Below are 18,860 nucleotides of genomic sequence, written 5' to 3'. Positions count from 1 at the left end.
CCTTTACTGGCCTGTTGTGAATAACGGAATGGTGGCATATTGCAGGGTCATACTAAAACCTTTGGGAGGGGAAAAAATAGTGTAGCTGTGTTGGTTGTTACGCGGGTTAACGTCAGTGCAGTGGATTCTGTGATATTATTCTTCCCTTTTCGATTTTCCTTTTCTTCTTCTGGCAGAGGAGACATCTGCAGGGCAGTATTGTTTTTATGGATTTCAAAAGTGTAGGAGTGTAGTTAAAACCACCCTTGACATGTGTTTCTTTTCCCTTTTCTTCAAGCCAAATATTTTGCCATTTATTGGCAAGGTATTCACTCCAGTCACTGATAAAATTCTGTGTACACAAACTGGGAGCTGGCTTGTTTGTGGTGTGTTGGTGGGTAGAGTATGTTACCAAAATGAAACTCCCTAGAGTAATGTGTAAGAAATCGCATTTTGTTTCAAATTATGCCAAATTGCCATGAGGATTTCAAGTTATCTATAATGGGGCAAGGGAGAACTATTGACGGCAGAGCTGAGTTCTGCTTTATCGGAGTGTGTATGCCAGGACACGCCTCAAACATGTCAGATACTACTAAATCCATAAGCAGTCTGCCCTTTATTTTGATGGGAACTAGCACAGCACAGAGTTTCTGCATAGTAATGAAGCTTTATTTGGAGGCCTTATAGCTGTGTTTGTGGGTTTTGGTGAGAAAATACCATTTTTCTGGTATGTTTGTTCCTTATTTTCTTAGTTGCTCCTTTATCTGTATTTTGTATGTTGCTTTCTGCCCTGAAGCAACTTGATTTCTGTGTTAGAATTGTAGAATAACATGAATAACATTGATTTAAAACAAACAAACAAAAAAACAACAACAACAAAAAAACCCAAACAAAACAAAAAACCAAAAGGCAGCTTTGAACTTCACTTTAAAATTCAAATGCAGTGGTCCAATACCGACCGCCGCTTCCTGCGTGCGATAAGCAGTGATATGTGGCCACGTGTGGCTGTACTTTGGGAAGGAGCTTTACTGCGGTGGACTTGGCTGCTGCCCTGTTGCCTTCACTCCAACGGTTTGCAGGACAAGTGAGAACTCCTCCCTGGTTCTCTTGTGCTGTAGACTGCTCTTCCCCCTTTCCCAATTCCTACTCAAAAGAGCATGGAAATAAAACTGACACATGCTATTACTTGATTTTATTCCAGTATCCATTAACTTTTCCCCGTCCATTTATTAGTAAGCCAATTGCTGCTGTTTCAGTTCTGCTCAAGAAAAAAACCGAAACATTTAATTCCTGTTTTTTCTTTTAAACCAGAAAGGACGTTTCCAACATCGAGACATCAGAATATGTTAGTACATATGTTGAGAATATTTGCGTAGTTGCTTTCAGTTACAGGGAATTGGTTCTGCAACTGAGAGTGCCTTAGAAATTCATCCTGTGCTTCCTTAACAGGAGCTTTGTAGTAATTTTTTATTAAATACTTCTAAGTTCTTTTGTACACCTCCTCATCACTGCACTCACAGGTTTCAAGGTAAATCCTGTGAACAGAAACGTTTGCCACTTCTGCAGGTTTGCAAGCACTGATTTAGGATCTGGGCATACTTTCAGCTCTTTCCTGTGGCTTTTGAGCTTCTACATGAATTTTCAGTTCTCTTATGAAAAGGTTTTTGCTTGACAGCCCATCATCACGTTTTCCTTTCTTTTTCATAAATTATCTATTTTTCCCCTTTAATTAGAGGACACAATCGGTCTAGTCTGTGCCTCTCATCTTTCCTTTATCTGTTTGTTTGGTTTTAAAGTTAGGTTTTTAAAATGGGTTATATCTTGTTCAGTTAGTTTTTGTGACTTGTCAGCTGCACTTGCTTGTTTTAAATGTTGCCATGATAAAGATCCATGCAAGAAGGAAAGCTGAGGAGTTCTCCTGTAAAGTAAGGACCGTCAGATATGGAAAATATTAGAAATGTGACTTTATTCTTTTTCTTTCCTTTTTTTTTCCCTTGCATTTATAGCAGAAAGTTCTTGATTATCTTCTACTTCAGGAAGCATTTTAAGACAAAAGAATTACTTTTACATCGACAAGAATTTTTCATCCTGTGTAGTGGGATGAGCAGATGCTAATCTATAGGTCTTCCCTTAAATGTATACTCTGCTTGGCTGGACCTGATGCCTTAGTTGGAGATATTGGTATTGACAACTCTCGCTACAGGAGGGGAGTTCTGAACCTGGGTGCTTAATTTGTTCTGCCCTGTACTGCTTTTGTTCTCTCCACCACTGGCTACCTTAAGGAACAAAGTCCACTAACAAGAAGTTACTTGGTATTCTTGCAGACAAACCTCAAAGTGACATCAGACCTCCTTCAGGACGGGGAAGGATGCAGAACGCCCATGATGGATCTCACATATCTGCAGAGAAGCAGCTTGAACTGAGACTTAGAGACTTTCTTTTGGATATTGAAGACAGGATCTACCAAGGAACGTTGGGGGCTATTAAGGTATTTGTGAACTGTAGAATACCTAGGAGCACGGTGGTGCCATTGAGTCTGTAACTTAAATGAGAGCTCTTGCACGCTCTGGGTTTTATTGAAAGCATAATTAAATTAAGTGTAGACAGTAATTGGCACTAAAAGTTTGTGGCCTCTGATTCTTTGGAAACTTCAAATTAGTATGTTTGCTTCAGGTTACAGACAGACAGTCTTGGAGAGCAGCCTTAGAACATGGGCGGTATGAGTTTCTGAATGATGAAAACAAAGAAAATGGTATAATTAAAACTGTGAATGAAGAATCTGAAGAAATGGAAACTGATGATCAAGATAAGTTTATTGTGAAAGACAGGTAAGAGCTATGGTTCAAATAATCGCTCTTCCCTGTGAGTTTTATAGCAGTGCTCTGGGTTTTTTTAACCTTCAAATTGTTTTTACCCTCAACTTCTTTGCAGTTGTATTTTTTAACGTTTGAGTTGTAAAATGTCAGATTCTTGTGTTGGTTTATATTTTCTAAATGATACTGTTCTATTACCATATAAGACTAAGACACCAGTTTTTACAGTTACTATTCAGGTATTACACTGCTCAAAGTGAACATTAATTATCAAATAAGGACTATGTGAATTCATTTTAAAATGCAGAGAAAAATTATTCTGGCAATTTCTGTTTTGTTTGCCAGAAGAAAAAAAAATCAACCAACCAAACAAAAAAACCCTAACCACTTTGTGGAAAGAGTGTTTAAAAGGGGAAATGGTAATAATAACAAATTACTGGTTGAACTGGCCAGTGTACCTCTTCATGAGTCACAGTAAGAACCATCAGTGCAACAGGCCATATTCTGGATTAACCTTTAGTGCTGCAGTAAAACAGAGATATAATCTTATGTCATGAATGATGATCCTTCTGTAGAGCAACCTGCAACAGTGATAGAGAGGAAACATCAAATCATAGTGTTGCAGCTGTAAAAGTGTTTGGGTCGGGGGGGGAGTGTGTTTGTTTTTTAAACAAACATTTGAGACAGATGTGGGAATCTACACTGTATCAGTGTTTGTTGTAAATCTAACTGTAGAAACTGTGCAGATTTTTAATTAATAATTCTCAGAAATGACATACTTTTCAGAATAGCTACCTTAATTTACTTAATGCATATAAAATTGTGTGTCTTGGTAGGATGTGAATGCTGAAATATTGCAGGAAAAAAGGTTCCTTGGAGGCGGTCATTGTACTAACATACTGTTTCCTTATGTACTCTCTGAGGCTTTCTGCAATTAGACTTTTATGAAAGCTGTATTTCTGAGTGGACTCTTGAATGCTGTGTTGGATGAAGGAATTCAAAATTTAAATTTCTTTAAGGTTTTTCCCTTTTTATTTTGGTTTGCTGTATTAGTATTTTCATATAAGACTGCGCTTTGGATCTGAGTTCTCTAGTTGTGTGCAGAATGGATAGGGTCATCCTTCTTTATATTAATGACACAATATACAGACATTGGCTTCCGGAAAACCACAACATAGAAATATTTCACTCTTAATTAAGAAGCTAAAATTTATGCCTCCAGTTACCTTGGGCACTTGCTCCATTGCCAACTCTCAATTCAACTGCAGAAGCTTGTTGCTTCATTTTTTTTCTATTTGATACTGACTCCGTCAAAGTTTCTGAATAAAGTCTACTCTAATAAAGTCTTGCATATTAAGACAGAGACTATGGGATTCTGAAATCACGTGACAGGCTGCTTTTGATTCTGGGCTTTTTATCCACCTAGAGCGAATGACATCTCATTAAGACCTTGGAGTTTGACTAGTGAAATGTAAATAACTGTGCAGCTTTTTTTCTGTTTGCTTTCAGGCTCTCGAAATGTGTGTGACTGCAAAATATAATGAACGGCTTTTAAGTGTGGAAAAAAAGAATAGGGACAACCAAAAGCATTGCTCATTCACCAGAATAAAGCAGAATCCAGACAGTCTTAATTAGGTTTTTTTTTTTTTTATAAACCTCAAGTAGAAATTGAATTTTATTTTCCTTAATGTGAGTTGCTCTCCTACGCTATACTTATGTTTGTGGTTCAGGAAGATTAACTACACTTTGAAATGATTACTTAGTCTTCGGTCAAAGAAGTCTGTTTTATTGGAAACCTACCACCCCCCTTCTTTTTTTTTTTCCCCTCACATGAAGAGTTAGTAGAGAAAAGTCCTCCAAGGATGAGAATATATAAGTTAACAATTCAAAATTTGACTTTCTAAAATTATTTTCTGGTTTTATTTCATTTATTTCTTTTCAAAAGTCTTAATAATTGTGAGGATATGTGTAGTTGAACTTCTGCAGATGGAAGTATTCTAAAAGGCTGCACCTCACTACTGGAAATGTTTTTTCACTGCAGAATTATTGGGTCTATACTATTCACAGAAATCTCTCATAAACTAGTTGATGGATGTTGCTTCAAATCTTCTGGAAATCTTAATAAATGTATTGAAATTTGTCATCCATATTTCTTGAAATTTAACTAACTTTGTTACATAAAGATGATTATCTAGATTAACTAATTAAGCAAACTTGAGAACTGGGATAACTAATCACACCTGTGCAGTATCTGTTCGTGTCTGTAGCCCATGCGTGTAAGTGAAGTGAAAATAAAAATCTCCTGTGTATACAGACCGGTGAAATTATCTGTGGTGTTAAATTCAAAGTATGTTTTAAAAAAAAAAAAATTGAATACATTTCTATTCTAGACTTGTTGGGTTAAAAACCGAAGCTCCAAGTGCTGCATCAACAAGTACCAGTACTCCTCAGCCAGTGAATAACGTGGTGCACTACTTGGCATCTGCACTGCTTCAGATAGAACAAGGGATTGAGCGGAGGTTTCTTAAAGCACCTCTTGGTAAGCTTTCAGAAATGAAACTGTATGTCTTAAATTATATGTAAGGCTTTGTAACAAACAAACAAAAGATACCCCCCTTCCCCCCCCCACCCCCACCACCCCTACCCAAAAAAAGAAACCGCCCCCCAAACCTACTTGCTTCTTTTGTAAGACCTGGATGCTTTAGAGGGACATGTTGGGGAAAAGAACAAATAGCTAACCTATTCCTATGTACCACTGTAAAATTAAAAAACATTAGGTTGTTGGTTTACAAGACCATAGCTCATGAGGAAATACTAATATTTTTCTTATTATTCCTCATGTCCTGAATTACATGTATTAATGAACAGCATATTTTACTCTTACATACATGCCTATTTAACCTGAATCATTTATGTGACGTTGTTTATGTGGCCCTAGAATTATACTGAAGCATTGGGGGACAAACTGTACCCTTAAGCAGAAATAAGCGAGCTTTCTGGAGGAATGCTCTGTAATTCAGCATTAATGTTGAGGCCAGTGTATCATGCAACTATACTATGAGTTTCTTCTGTGTGCTTTTTCTATGTTGTAAAAATGTATGCTCCTTTTTTATACTGTTTCTGTGACAGCACTATAGGCCTGGTTTATCTGGATCACCGTGTTCAGCAGTAAAAGCATATTTACAGTAAAACATAGTAAAGATTTACATTACAAGCTTTCAGATCCTCAGGTTTTGTGTTTATGCTGTAAAATTTGGAAATAAAAGGTTGCAAGAAAAATTTAAACCAAAGCATGATCATAGCTTGACTTTAACACGCATTCCTTCCTTGAATTCCTCGGATGAGCTCCAGGGGTGAGAGAGGGGATCCAAAGCGCATAAAGTCATGTTGTTTTCCAGTGATCCCTTAGGTCTGGATTCCTGGGGATCCTTTTGCAATTCAAAACTGGAGTTTTGTCCTGGAGAAGTGTGTGAAGGTGGCTTGTCATTCCCGAGGCGGCTGTCTGGGCCCAGCTTCCCCTCGGGATGCCGCACGGAGGACGAGCTGATCTCTGCTCGGCTGGACTCTCTACTTCCCACCCGCAAGCGTGCTGCGGGGCTTGCTGAGGGTTCTCCAGGGCATGTCCTGCTAAACTGATGCTCTCCTCTGTTAACGACTGCACAGAATCCTTAGGCTCTGGCAGATTTTGCTGCAGTAGTTCAAGATGAAAATGCAGGTTTTGGTGTATTAGCACTAGACGTTACTGTCCTGTGGCATAGTTGACCTAAAACTCTTTCTGCATCTCGACTGCTCCTGCATGGAGCCTGGTGCCTGGGCGCCAGTTGCTGCTGAAGATGAGTTGGAGCTAGATTTGTGGCAGAGACTCTGACAGGCAGGCGTGGGTTCCCCTCCGCAGGCTTTCCTTACCCCTGTCGTGGCCTCTAGAAGAGGGAAGTGCAGCAAACGACCGAGACGAAAGGGGAGAGCACAGGAGTACTTTAAACCGCAGCTGTTTAAAAGCTTTACTCAGCTGAGTGTTTGGTCAACTCGCATACCTCTGCCCTTCCCAAGCCAGGCACAGTATGGTGCGTTTCCTGCTGTGTGACTGGATGTACGACGTGTGCGTGGGACAGTTAATTGACAGTACACCTAGCGCTTGTCGTATTTACTCTGCCTGTGCAGGCTGTAAATACGTTGTGCAGTGTATGCCTCTATTCCCAGGCTCTCTCGGAGGGTATTTTGGCAACAGTGTCTTGCTGACAGCTGTAAGTTTACCACAGCGTGCCCTTAAGGGGGAAAACATGGCTACTAGTAGGTTATGGCCATAGATTGGGCATCCTGAGTTAGGGGAAAAAGGACTAAAAGAAGAAAAGTGTCCCTGAAGTACTGGAGATAAAGTTTTTTAGCAATCCTGCATCTTTTCTTCAGTGGTCCCAACTCTGCCATAATCTAATGATGGTTCATGTTTTTGCCTGACCTTTTGAATTGATGGTGGGGTTTCTGGTTTGTTTTTAACTTGGGAATCCTGGCTTCCTTTAGAAGCTTTATACTGTGTTACAAAGAAGGTATCTAGGGAAAGCAATCTTATGTGATTTGCATATCTTAAATTATATGTTTGTTTACCATACTGTGCCTGTGCATCTCTAGGTGAACCTGCTCTGGCAGGGAGGTTGGACTAGATGATCCCCAGAGGTCCCTTCCAACCCCTATCATTCTGTGATTCTGTGATCTCTTCTAGAAGCTCTGAAAAACGTAATGTATGTGACGGACCAGGAAGGATCCCAGGTCTTCTCCACTCTGGCTTACTGCCCTAACCATTAAGTGACAGTGTCAGGTTCCCTCTTCCTTGCTTTACCTTTGCTGCCAAACCTCTCATGTTCTCAGCTGTGTAATGGGCTGCTTTTAGCAGGAAAGGAGTCTGAACGAAGGCAAGATTTTAGTTCTGTCACTGGAGAGCTGTTGGGGGAGCTGCAGCTCTGAGTGGCTCCATAGTAAAGAAAGCTTAAAACACACTCCTGTTCGTTGTTGAATTTTCTGGCCACCAGGCAGTCAGTTACATGAAGGGTGCTCTGACTTGGGAGCTTCTGGACTTGACCAGAAGGCGCAACTGCAAACTGTCAAGGAAACCTGGGTGCTTGAGGGGCATCTGGCAAGCTTAGGCACTTTAGAGGTCAAGCAGCAGTTCTGGATGCAGCCCTTTCTGGATGTAACTTTTCAGTGTTTCAGATGTTTGAAAAACCAAGAATGTAAATTTTGCATAATCTTATGTTCCGTTTAAGCTCCCCAGTTGGAAACAACCACAGCAAGTTCTGTTCCTTGGTTTGCAATTTGCATCTGTACAACAGGTGAAGCAAAGTTCTTTCCTTGGCTTGACAAGGAGGTGTTAGCAGTGTTACTAAACCTTTTAATAAAAAGTGGACAGTTGTGCTTGCTCAGGGACTGCCTTGTGCTCAGAACTGTGATGCCTTCTTTCATTGACCCCTCTAGAAAGTGGCCAGCAGTACTCTGATGATAGAAACTAGCTTTTAGCTTGCAACCACTGGGTTTTGTTTTGTGGGGTTTTTGTTTGCCTGTTCTTATATAGACCATTGTGTCTCTACACACTTTTTTTTTTCTAACAGGAGGAGTTTTTTCTAGTTGTTCCAACTATTTAATTGAACTGTCCCCTAGACAAAATTCCTACATACCTGTTTCTAATGTTAAACCTGACAAACCCTAGTTGTTAGGCTGATTTAATTACCACTGAAATAAAAACACTGGAAGTGAAGCAAGGGCTAGGAGTTCTGTTTTGGTAGCGGTACAGGGGAACGCTTTCGGTAAAAAGAGTACCCCTGCATTTCTGCTTTAAACCAAACCGAACATGCGTTGTCTTTGTCATTATTTTAGTTGTTGCTTTCACTGCTGAGTTCCTTTTCCCTCTCTGCCTCCCCGCCCCCTTCCACTGGGCTCTGTTCCTATTAGAGAATGGAGCCATACTTAACAATTTTTAGTTTTCATTCTCTTTACAGCTTCTGGTCCTAAAGACAGCACAGTGGAATTCCCTGCAGCCACTGGTGAGTTTGTGCCGGTGGCCTCCAGGGTGCAGAGCAGACAAAGGGACCCAGCACGGCAATAAAAGGACCAGCTGCTCCTCTCTGCTCCGTTTTTGTTCTGAGGCTCTATCGGGCTGCCAAGAGCCTCGCTGGTGATTCTGATAAGTTCAGAGTTGAGGTGCATACCAAATATTCAGGTGGAAGAGCAAGGAAAGACTGACACAGAAGATAGCAGTGCAAACGGAGATCTAGAAACCCCAGAAACAGAACCCTCTGCCTTGCAGAGCTGCTAGATGGCCACTAATCTTCTGTTGTCTGGGGATTAAACGGAACATGACTTCAATTGTATGCATTTCTGAATTATGAATTGTGTTTTAGAAATCCTTTCATTACACATTGGCTATGAAAATTTGGGTTTTCTGCTTTCAGTCCAACCTGAGGTAGTGTTTGGGGAGATCACAAGAAGTGCAGTGCAGCTTGCAGTACATGTTTTTCCTGCAAAAATTCAGAGTTAAGATGTAAAAAAGCCTTTTTTTTTTTTTTTTTTTTTTTTGGTAATAGCTGTTTGAGGGGAAACTCTGAGGTGCTACTTCTCAGATAAAAATATGTTTGAGGGGGAAGAAATACAAGCAACTTTTATTGCGGATTTTTCTTCTTTTTTAGTATAAATTACTTTTCCTTACATCTCAAAATACTTTGCAGTGAAGTAGGAATCATCGCTCATCGCTCCTGTTACATAGATGTGAAAGTTAAGATACAAAATTATGAAGTGATTTGGTTGTCCTGGAGTTCAGTGAGGCAGCCACAAAAAAACCCAACCCTGCCTCCTGCACTAGTGCAAGACTTCAGTCATTAAGCATCTTTCAGATTTCCAAACGAAAGGTTGGAGTCTAATTCATGGGAGCACCTTTGTGACTGATACAGGGAACTATTTACCTCCTTTTTAGCTTGTGCCGTTTACTTCTTTCGGGATAAAAAAAAAAATGCAGCTTTTTCACTCCTTTTCGCTTGTCTTTGTTCCATTTCTTTCTTTCTAGACTTCAATTATTTTTGCTTTCTCTATTCTCAAATTTGTTTCCTTTTCTCTTTATAATTGTCCTCTTGATAATAGCATGAGACATCTTCCAGCAGTGAACTGGGATAGGATTAGTATACATACATGCTTTTTTCTCCTGTTTTCCTTACTTCCCTGCGGAGTTTTGTGAGCAGAGGCAGCGAAGGTAGAACTGGTCTTTTTTTCTGATGAAGAATTTCTGTTTACTCTTCAGAGAAGGCAGTCAAAGAATATACCTTGCGTTTGGAGCAGATGAGGTTTACTATGGCTCTTACTTAAACCAGGACAGGCTCTTACTTCCTGGGAGAGTAATTTCATCATTTTAATACTGGAGAACACTCTTGCACAAAAATATCATAAGTACGTTGTTGCACGTGGACAGACGAGCTGGTTCTCTCGGTCCTTGAGGACTGTGCCCATAAGCTGGCTATATTTTTGAGAAGTTAGGAGGTTCATGGTAGCATAGACCAGAGAAGTTGTTTGCTGGAGAAACCTGTGTCCAGTAAGCTACTTCTGTAGCCACTTGTACCAGAGAGACAGAAAGGTAAGGGGGGGGGTAGGTTTAAGAGCTTTCAGTTTAAACCTTCTGTTTGTAGTGGAAGTTAAAGTAAATCCTGGGATGTGCAATTCCTCCATGGACATTATTCTCTTACCCTTCCCTGCCTTCCTGTTTCCACGTGCATATGTTGGGAACTGCTGTTCTAGTTACATTTAGACTACAGAAGTAAGGATTATAAAAATTAATTAAAAAATAATCCACCACGCTTCAAAAAGTTATTTGAAATAACTTTATGAATTTAATGTTAGGTAATGCAGAAGATGATAAAAGGAACCACTGGGGGGCTAAAAAGAGGAAGAGAGTGGAAGCCAAGACTAGTCAGAGAGATGGTAAATTTTAAATGTTACTTATATTGCTAAGAATTAGAAAATATTGAATATTTTAGCAGTTTTGGTTTTGTGGGTTTTTTTACTTCAATAATTTTGTAGCCAGTTCCTTACGCTGAAGGAATTGTGGTATTGAAGCTAAAGGTTTAAACATGGGTAGTACAACAAATACAACTCAAAGACTTTATTCCCCCTCCCTTAAATAATTTTTTGTTTTATTTTTTTTTTTAAGTTTTCTGCAACTGGAGATAACTGTCTTTTCTTTTTATCACTTTGGCACAGAAATCTGCATGTTCACATAATCCTCCCTCCCTCCCTCCCCTTCCTTTTAATACCCCCATCTTTTTTTTTTTTTTTTAAACTTTTCAGCATTGTACAACTGCATATCCTTTCTAGAAATACTAAAATGGAAAACCCTTCCCTGAACTCAATTAGCTATTGATAGATGAGTGCATAGATCTGTCAAACAACTTCATTTGCATTGTAGCAAGGCTTGGAGGGCTTAGCTGACAGAGGGGCATCCCACTGCGCGATGTAGAGCTGCTCAGACACAAAGGGAGAGGCTGTTTCTCCCTCCAAGTTAACAATATAAATGAGAAAGATGATGGATGGAAGAAAAAAAGTGTTATTCTTATTTTACAAATTGGGATGTGAAGCAGCGGGTGTTGTTTGGCATGTTTCTTTCTGCAGCAAGATGTGCTGAAACAGGTCGTGGTCAGTGATTTCTTTCTCTGTATTGCGACTGCGGTTTTGCAGTGCAGAAATGTGTTGTGTGATGAACTATATTGGTGAACCAATTCAGGCTAAAAATAACCACCAAAAAAAGTAATAATGCTCAAGCTGCCATTGTCAGCAAAAGAAATGCTTGCCAAACTATATATACACTTAAGATAAAGTATCTTTGTCAGAATTGTTGTAGAAATCTGCAGTTTAACCGAAGGGGTCTCATGTTAGAGTCTAGTGTCCTGACAAGTGGTTTTGATTTTCTTCTTGCTGAATTTAAAAAATACATTGAGAGATACGCTGCAGTGCTGTGGAAAGGACCTTGTCCACTACTCTTAGCAAGACTGAACTTGAGAAAGGAAACCTAAGGACGAAGGAATAGGAAATTTTAGGAAGTCCTGATTTGTATTTGCAGTTCAGGAGTGGCTATATTTTATTTATGAAGCTGTGTTGCCTGTTTATCCTCTCTCTGCCTTCTCCCATCACTCCTCCTCTGTCACTCACTGCTAATGCAAATGTATGCAAGATTAGGCAAATCCTGGCAGCCAGTTGATGAGAAGGCAGAAAGGAGAGCAATTAGTCTTATTTTTGTTCTTTCATTATATTTGTTATTAGGTATTTTCTTTTGCTGTTCCTGAGGAGAAATCATTAGGCAGGCAGGTGGATCACAGGCCATTTCTGTGCCCACTGTGACTAGTGCAGCAGGCAAGGTGGCATTTTGTACTTCATTACTGAGTGCATCATTAATCAGCTAGAGATCACCCAGGAATAACTGGACTGTCAGTTTTAGAAGAGAAATCTGTGGGTATCTATATAGTCAAAAGTACTGCTATGTTGTCTCCTCTCTCCTTAAACCTTCTTGCTTTAAAGTGCAAGAAATCACTTTCAACATTCCTAAAGAAGTTCCTTTTCTGCCCAGCAGCAGCAGTGGGGGGTGTAATGTGTACCTTCTTGTTTCTCCAGCTCCTCAAACAGCCCGTTTGCTTGGTTAATGCCCAGCAGCGTGTTCCCCTTCGGTGCTGTCCCCCTCGCTGTTCTGTGTCTGTATTTGTGTGGCCGCTTCAGCAGCGCGAATTGCAACCCAAACCTGTTTGAGAATACAATATAATTTCTCACCCTCCCCCCCCTCACCGTTTATTCCTAACTTAATTAGGAGTCCAGGTCTTAACTTGGTTTGCCACTAGGTGCGTACCACAGATCCACGTGTGACATTGCTTACAAAAATAGCAAGAAAACAGTTCTGTTTCAGCCTGCCCAGTCTGGTGATCCAGGCAGATGTGGGGGTCCTTGTGAAGGTGGGGTGCAGGACAGGGACAGAGGTGCGGGGGCACAGGGAGAGGGCTGAGAGATGGTCTGCAACACTCTACCAGGGCAGGGCCAAGGGCAAGGGCAGGTGAGAAGAGCCCTTCAAGCTGTTTTTTGCCAGTGAAGTCTCTGTTAAATGCCAGGTACTTTCTTTAAACGTAAATATTTTGGGATTTCAAAATGCGTGTACAAGGGAAAGTAAATTGGGAGTGTGTTGTGTGTGTGTTTCATCTTAAGTAATCTTTATTTATACTTTATAAATTGAAGCAAATTGTCAGGTTTCCAAATTAACATCTGAGTAAGACTTTTATGTCTTGCTCGTGTCCTGTGTATATGCAAGTTCTAAGTTAAATTGGTATTGAAGAGTAAAATATTACAGCTTCAGTAGCGTGGAAACTAAGAAGGAAGTACTCAGGTATTGAAGAGATAAGACAAAGGTTATAATATTATTCCAGTTTACTACTGCTATCTGTTTGAAAGTTGTAGCCTTACCTCATAGTCTAAAATAACCTGGATGTTTGAAAAAGAAGTTTGATCATTCTGGTTTTTCTTTTTCTTTTGTGTGGGTTTTTTTTTTTTGTTTTGTTTTTATAAATCCCCTTCTTAAATGGAAGATGCCAGTGATGGTGGAAGATCCTATAAAACAGTTTTGGATCGCTGGAGAGAGTCACTGCTTTCTTCTACCAGCTTGTCCCAAGTCTTCCTTCATCTGTCTACGTTGGATCGAAGTGTCATCTGGTCAAAGTCTATCCTCAATGCTCGCTGTAAAGTCTGTCGAAAGAAGGGCGATGCGGAAAGCATGGTGCTGTGTGATGGCTGTGACCGAGGCTACCACACTTACTGTATCAGGCCCAAGCTGAAGGTATTTAAGGAAAAACAAGTGCTTCCTTTTCGCACAAAACTTGAGTAGTTCTTAAAACTTCATTGCACATTGCTAATCCTTTTTTTTTTTTTTTTTTTCCTCCCCCCTCCCTTCTGTTTCTAGGTCATTCCTGAAGGAGACTGGTTTTGTCCGGAGTGCCGACCAAAACAGCGCTCTAGACGCCTCTCCTCCAGGCAGAGACCTTCTGTGGAAAGCGATGAAGAGACTGCTGAACGACTAGGAGACGGGGAAGAAGAGGCAAACTACGATGAAATGGGACAGAGTGAGGAAGAGAATTATGAAGAAGAGCAAGATGAGGAGGATGAATCTCAAGAAGAAGAGGAGATAAGGTAAATAGACATACATTAAAGTGATTTCCTACTGAAATATCATCTTATTAGGTGGAACAATTGTTCACATAAGCACATATCTTGAAAATCCAGTTTAAAAAAGATACTTATTTAAAAAAAGATGCAGCTTGTTATGAATTTTGTGCTTTCTGATGGGCTTAATACTAACAAAAGTTAGGTCCATGTGACTTAGATTAATTTTTTAGGATGGAAATTCTAGCTTTGGATGTGTGGGTGAGAGATGGCCATCAGAGTTGCAGTTCTGTACAACTGCCATTTGAATATAAAGTGAGGGGAGTTTCAAAGAGTAAAGATTTTTCTGGAGAAAATCTGGAGTTATTTTTGTCCAGTTTTGAATTTTGGGGGACTAGATGCATGCAGTAAGTACTATAACATTAGGGAAGACAAAGTCATCTGTCATCTGTTGGAGGCTATGGGATGTTGGGAGGACTTGGGGACTTCAGTAGCTGTTGAAAAACAAAAAAAAAGCCACAAAAAAACCCAACACACAAACAAACAAAAACAAAACAAAACAAAAACCAACAACAAAGAAATAAAATGAAATCATGCAAACATACTCCAATTCCTCCTCCCCCCCCACAACTGAATAAACAAACTCCCAAACTGCTAAATAATCCGATGTGATAATTTCAATAAAGTGATGGATTTGATACATATACCAGGAGCATAAAAGTTGAAAGAAACTTTCCTGATCTCAGAGTGTTGGGTTGGTTTTTTTTGGTACAGTATTTTGAATAGACTGAAGCGTTCAGGTGCTGAGGATTATCTCCACCTCTGACAATTGGGATTCAATAGTTGGAGAGAACTTGCATTTCCTTAGGAAGTAAACTTGCCGCTGGGATCTTCCTTCTCTTCTGTAATGGAAAGAGAATCTCGAGTATTAGTTACACACCCTGACTAGAATTTAACTTTTATATGTAGTGTTTTAGAACTGCAGTTTACTTATGTAGCTGATAATATTGTTCAAAAATCCTGTTGCTGTGAGAAATAAGTAAATGCTGTAAAGAAATTGATAGCTAGTGCTGCAGTTAATGCATTCACCTTGCACAAGCCGCAAGGGCAATCAGAATTCTGAGCATTTCTTCAAACTATGTGCTCCACGTAATATTTAATTAATAGACTTCAGAGCAGTATTTATGGTAATTGGATGAGTGCATCAGCTTGAAATCCAGCTGCTTACCAGTCCAACCTTGAATGTTTGGGTTTTTAAAATGCTGAATTAGAAAACTGAGTGAAAAGAGAGGAATGGAATTTTGGGATAAATAAACATAATTGTTCTCTTTTCGTAGCCCATCAAAGCACGGAAGACCCCAGGTCAAGTTTCCATTAAAAATGAGAGCAGCCAAACTCAATAACCCGTTCTCAAGTCGGAACAGCCAACGTCAGGCAAGATACGCTTCTCGGAGTCAGCAAAACACACCTAAGCACACTGAATCTTCCTCTAAAGTTACCAGAAGGGGTTTAAGAAAGGTAAAATCAGCCCCTCCGTCAGTGACAAAGCCTTCTTTAAGACTTACTAGCCGGACCACTCGTCAGAGCCAAAGTTCATTACAAGCAGAGGTATTCGTGGAATTACTTGGTCCTCGAAGAAGACGGAGAGGCAGAAAGAGCGCTGATAACACACTGGAAAACAGCCCTTCCAATTCTCTCGGATTTAGAATTGTTGATACTGCAGACTCGAATGAACGGCTTAGGAAGTATCCAGTTTCTGCTTCGAAGCTTTCTCTTCCTGTTACTGAGCCCAAGAGAAGAGGCAGGAAACGACAATCCACAGGTTAGAGAAACGTGTTTGTCCAGAACGAAAACCACATTCTGTTGCTTGCTGAAATGTTTGTGTGGTAAAGCAAGGAGACCAGAAGTGGTGGTTGAAGGCATTTTTACCACTTCCAACAAGACAGTTCCCTCCTTTCGCAGTGACAGAAGTGAATCTTAAAAAAACACCCCAAAAAAACCAAACAAAAAACTTCAGTCATCTAAAGAACAAATACCTTATTTGCCAAGGAGGCTTATCATATCCATATTTGAAATTTCATATTTGTTACAATATGGAGCAATTGCTAATAAGAGGATAGAAAATGGGAAAGTGATATTTATGCCTTAACCCATGCAAAGATAGCTTTTAGCTTTTTTTTAACCGATACAGATAGCTTTTAGGGTTTTGTTTTATGAAAGAGTTAAGCAGCGAAGAACACAGACGTAGGCAAGGTAGTGATATTGGGAATGTATACATGCAACAAGAAGCTGCTGCCAGAAGAAAAATGTCATCTATCGGGTATAGAGCTAACAGTGTCTTTGCTTGTTAAGCTAATACCAGGTATTTGGTGGCAGGGAAATACTTGGAAAGCTACAATAACCTTTTAAAAACAAAAAGGACCCAGCGTGAGACTGAAGAGTGTAAAAGAGCTTACACTCCAGTGTGGCAGCCTTGTATTCGGCACTTTTTCTGTCCTTCACCACTGGGAGTTTCTGGGCTTATCCTCTCACCACCCTGCTGACTACTCTTGAAAGCAGATAAAACCACTCTGAATAGAGGTTTTGTGGAGGTAAAAGTTACGAGCAGGCGGCTTATTCTGCTTTTCTCTAATAGGGCTTTTCTTAAGTGTTTAACAAATTGTTTTAAAATTGAAATCACTGAAAAAATCCTTTCCAAAATTAATGCGATGAAGGAGAATGGAGGATCCCAGCTAAGTCCTGGTACTTAGCGTTTTGTATGGCAAGAGAGACATTTAGTGGTTAATAACAAGGCTGTAGGGTAGTTTTTTTAATATTTTACTTGTCAGGATTTTATTTTTATTTGGTGAGATGTTTTTGTTTTTTTTCCAGAATCATCTCCTCAAACCTCACTGAACAGGAGGAGTTCAGGACGTCAAGGGGGGGTCCATGAACTCTCAGCTTTTGAACAACTCGTAGTGGAGCTGGTACGACATGATGACAGCTGGCCTTTCATGAAACTGGTTTCCAAAATCCAGGTAACTGATAGAACCGTAGAGAGAATGATAATGGTTCAGAATCCTGCTTGCTGCCAATAAAAGTTGGGATTTTATAGCGCTGCCCAAACAGGGGGATACAGCAAAGCATTGGGATTCAGGACATCTCTTGCATTTCAGCTCAAATATTTGGTGCCAGAAATAACTTTTCCATTTGACATGTTACTGGGAAAATTTTAAATATGCTTGCTGTCAGTCATTTAAAAATGTGAAATCCTTTGATTTGAAAAAAACCCCAAACAACCAGCAACTAGGACACTGGACTGCCAAAAGTAAGATTATGTTTATTAATTAGTTGAATTGATCTTCAATTTATGCAAAGGTATTTTTGAGAACAGACCTGTAATAAAATAACAAGGTAGGGGAACAACTTCTCTCTGATGTTAACTGTAATGCAGTAAAAAGATTATTTCTTAGGTTATTTCTTAATTTAATTGCCTTCTTACTTAGATTTTAAAATACTTGATGGTAAAGTAGGTACCCAAAGTAAGTGCTGCTTTAGAGGTTTGTATTACAATAAAAATTCCCGAATTCCTGCTTCTCTGGTGGCTGCTCTGGCTGCTTAGTTGCAAGGCGCTGCTGGAACTGTCCTGCCCTAAGAGAGCACCCGTCCCCTCCAGCCCCCTGCAGCGCATCTGCACAGATGACCTTGCAGGATCTAGAGCTCGGTGTTTGAGTGCTGTATTAAAATTAACAGTCATAGCTGTTAAGTGAAGACTTGAAACTCGGAGTCGTCACAGCTGGAAGGATTAATGGTTGTGGACAAAAAGGATGATGTACAAACGTGAATGAAGGATGTAAGCACAGAAGAGAAGGAAAGGAATTTTGAATGAAACAGAGACCAGTGTCTGCATACTGGAGTACGGGAGTTACACTGGAAAGTGCAAGAATCTGGTGAATGCAAGGAAGCTTCTTAGGGAGGGATGGACAATTCAACTTAATTTTGATTCTGGAAAGAAACTGCTAGAATTCAGTGCATTCTCGTTTGTCTGAATCAGTCACTACAGGATAGCCTCTGCATAGTTAGGAAAGAAAAATCCATACCCGAGTGACCCAAATTTTCTTCATCGTGATAGAAATTTTGGTTTAAACTTTTTGCTGTCTTTATGACAATGCAGATAATACATTGAATGATCAGTGTACAGCAAGACAGAAAGAGAAAATTACCTTTCTTTTTAGTACGTATGTAAACACCACTCCTAAAGGGAAAGGAATGAAAAATTTGTCAATCTAATTCTATTTCTCTACTAACTCTTTGTCTAGGTTTGTTTGCAGGTTGTACTTGATATATTAAAGTTACAGGCCATAACCAAGAACTTGGATTACATTTATTCATTGAATTGCTGGCTAATACTTGTTGTGGTCTGCTACTTTAATGATACAAAAACCGGAATACCCAAATACTAATACTCAGTTCACGAAATGGAGGTGGCTGCTTGGGACTCCTCTGTTTACTTAAAAAGAAAACCAAAATGCTTCCTACTAATGCATGATTTACTTGATTTTTTTTTTTTTATTTTTTTAAGTTTGTCTATGAATTTTTTTTTTCTTTTAAAGGTACCAGACTACTATGATATCATCAAAAAGCCTATTGCCTTAAATATAATCCGTGAAAAAGTGAATAAATGTGAATATAAGTTAGCATGTAAGTATTATTTATTGAAAGAGGTAATGAACCCTATTCTCTCTTTAAAAGAAATTCTTGTCCTAAAACAGAGCTGTGTCAGAGGGTTAGAAAGCTGAAATTGTGTTTGATTTGGGGTTTTGTGGTGTGTGGTTTTATTTTTTTTTTTTTTTTTAAAAAGAGCATTTACTAATAATTTATAAATAAGATTTGTTGAACATAGTTGTTTTACTAGCAAAATAAGTG

General features: G+C 39.5%; 1 protein-coding gene across 1 annotated transcript in view; it reads left to right on the top strand.

Moving 5' to 3' along the window:
- BAZ1A (bromodomain adjacent to zinc finger domain 1A) overlaps positions 1-18,860 on the top strand; it is a 64,180-nt gene that overhangs the window by 43,955 nt on the left and 1,365 nt on the right. The window contains exons 19-26 of the mRNA XM_074149313.1: positions 2,304-2,467; positions 2,653-2,807; positions 5,183-5,331; positions 13,385-13,632; positions 13,756-13,982; positions 15,293-15,777; positions 16,827-16,972; positions 18,548-18,635. Coding sequence (XP_074005414.1) covers positions 2,304-2,467; positions 2,653-2,807; positions 5,183-5,331; positions 13,385-13,632; positions 13,756-13,982; positions 15,293-15,777; positions 16,827-16,972; positions 18,548-18,635 — 1,662 coding nt within the window. The remainder of the gene's footprint in view (positions 1-2,303; positions 2,468-2,652; positions 2,808-5,182; positions 5,332-13,384; positions 13,633-13,755; positions 13,983-15,292; positions 15,778-16,826; positions 16,973-18,547; positions 18,636-18,860) is intronic.

This window comes from Numenius arquata, chromosome 6 (assembly GCF_964106895.1).
Source record: "Numenius arquata chromosome 6, bNumArq3.hap1.1, whole genome shotgun sequence".
In the NCBI taxonomy this organism is placed as follows: domain Eukaryota; kingdom Metazoa; phylum Chordata; class Aves; order Charadriiformes; family Scolopacidae; genus Numenius; species Numenius arquata.
Note: the sequence above shows the minus strand (reverse complement) of the source record. Positions and strands in the feature narration are given on the sequence as shown.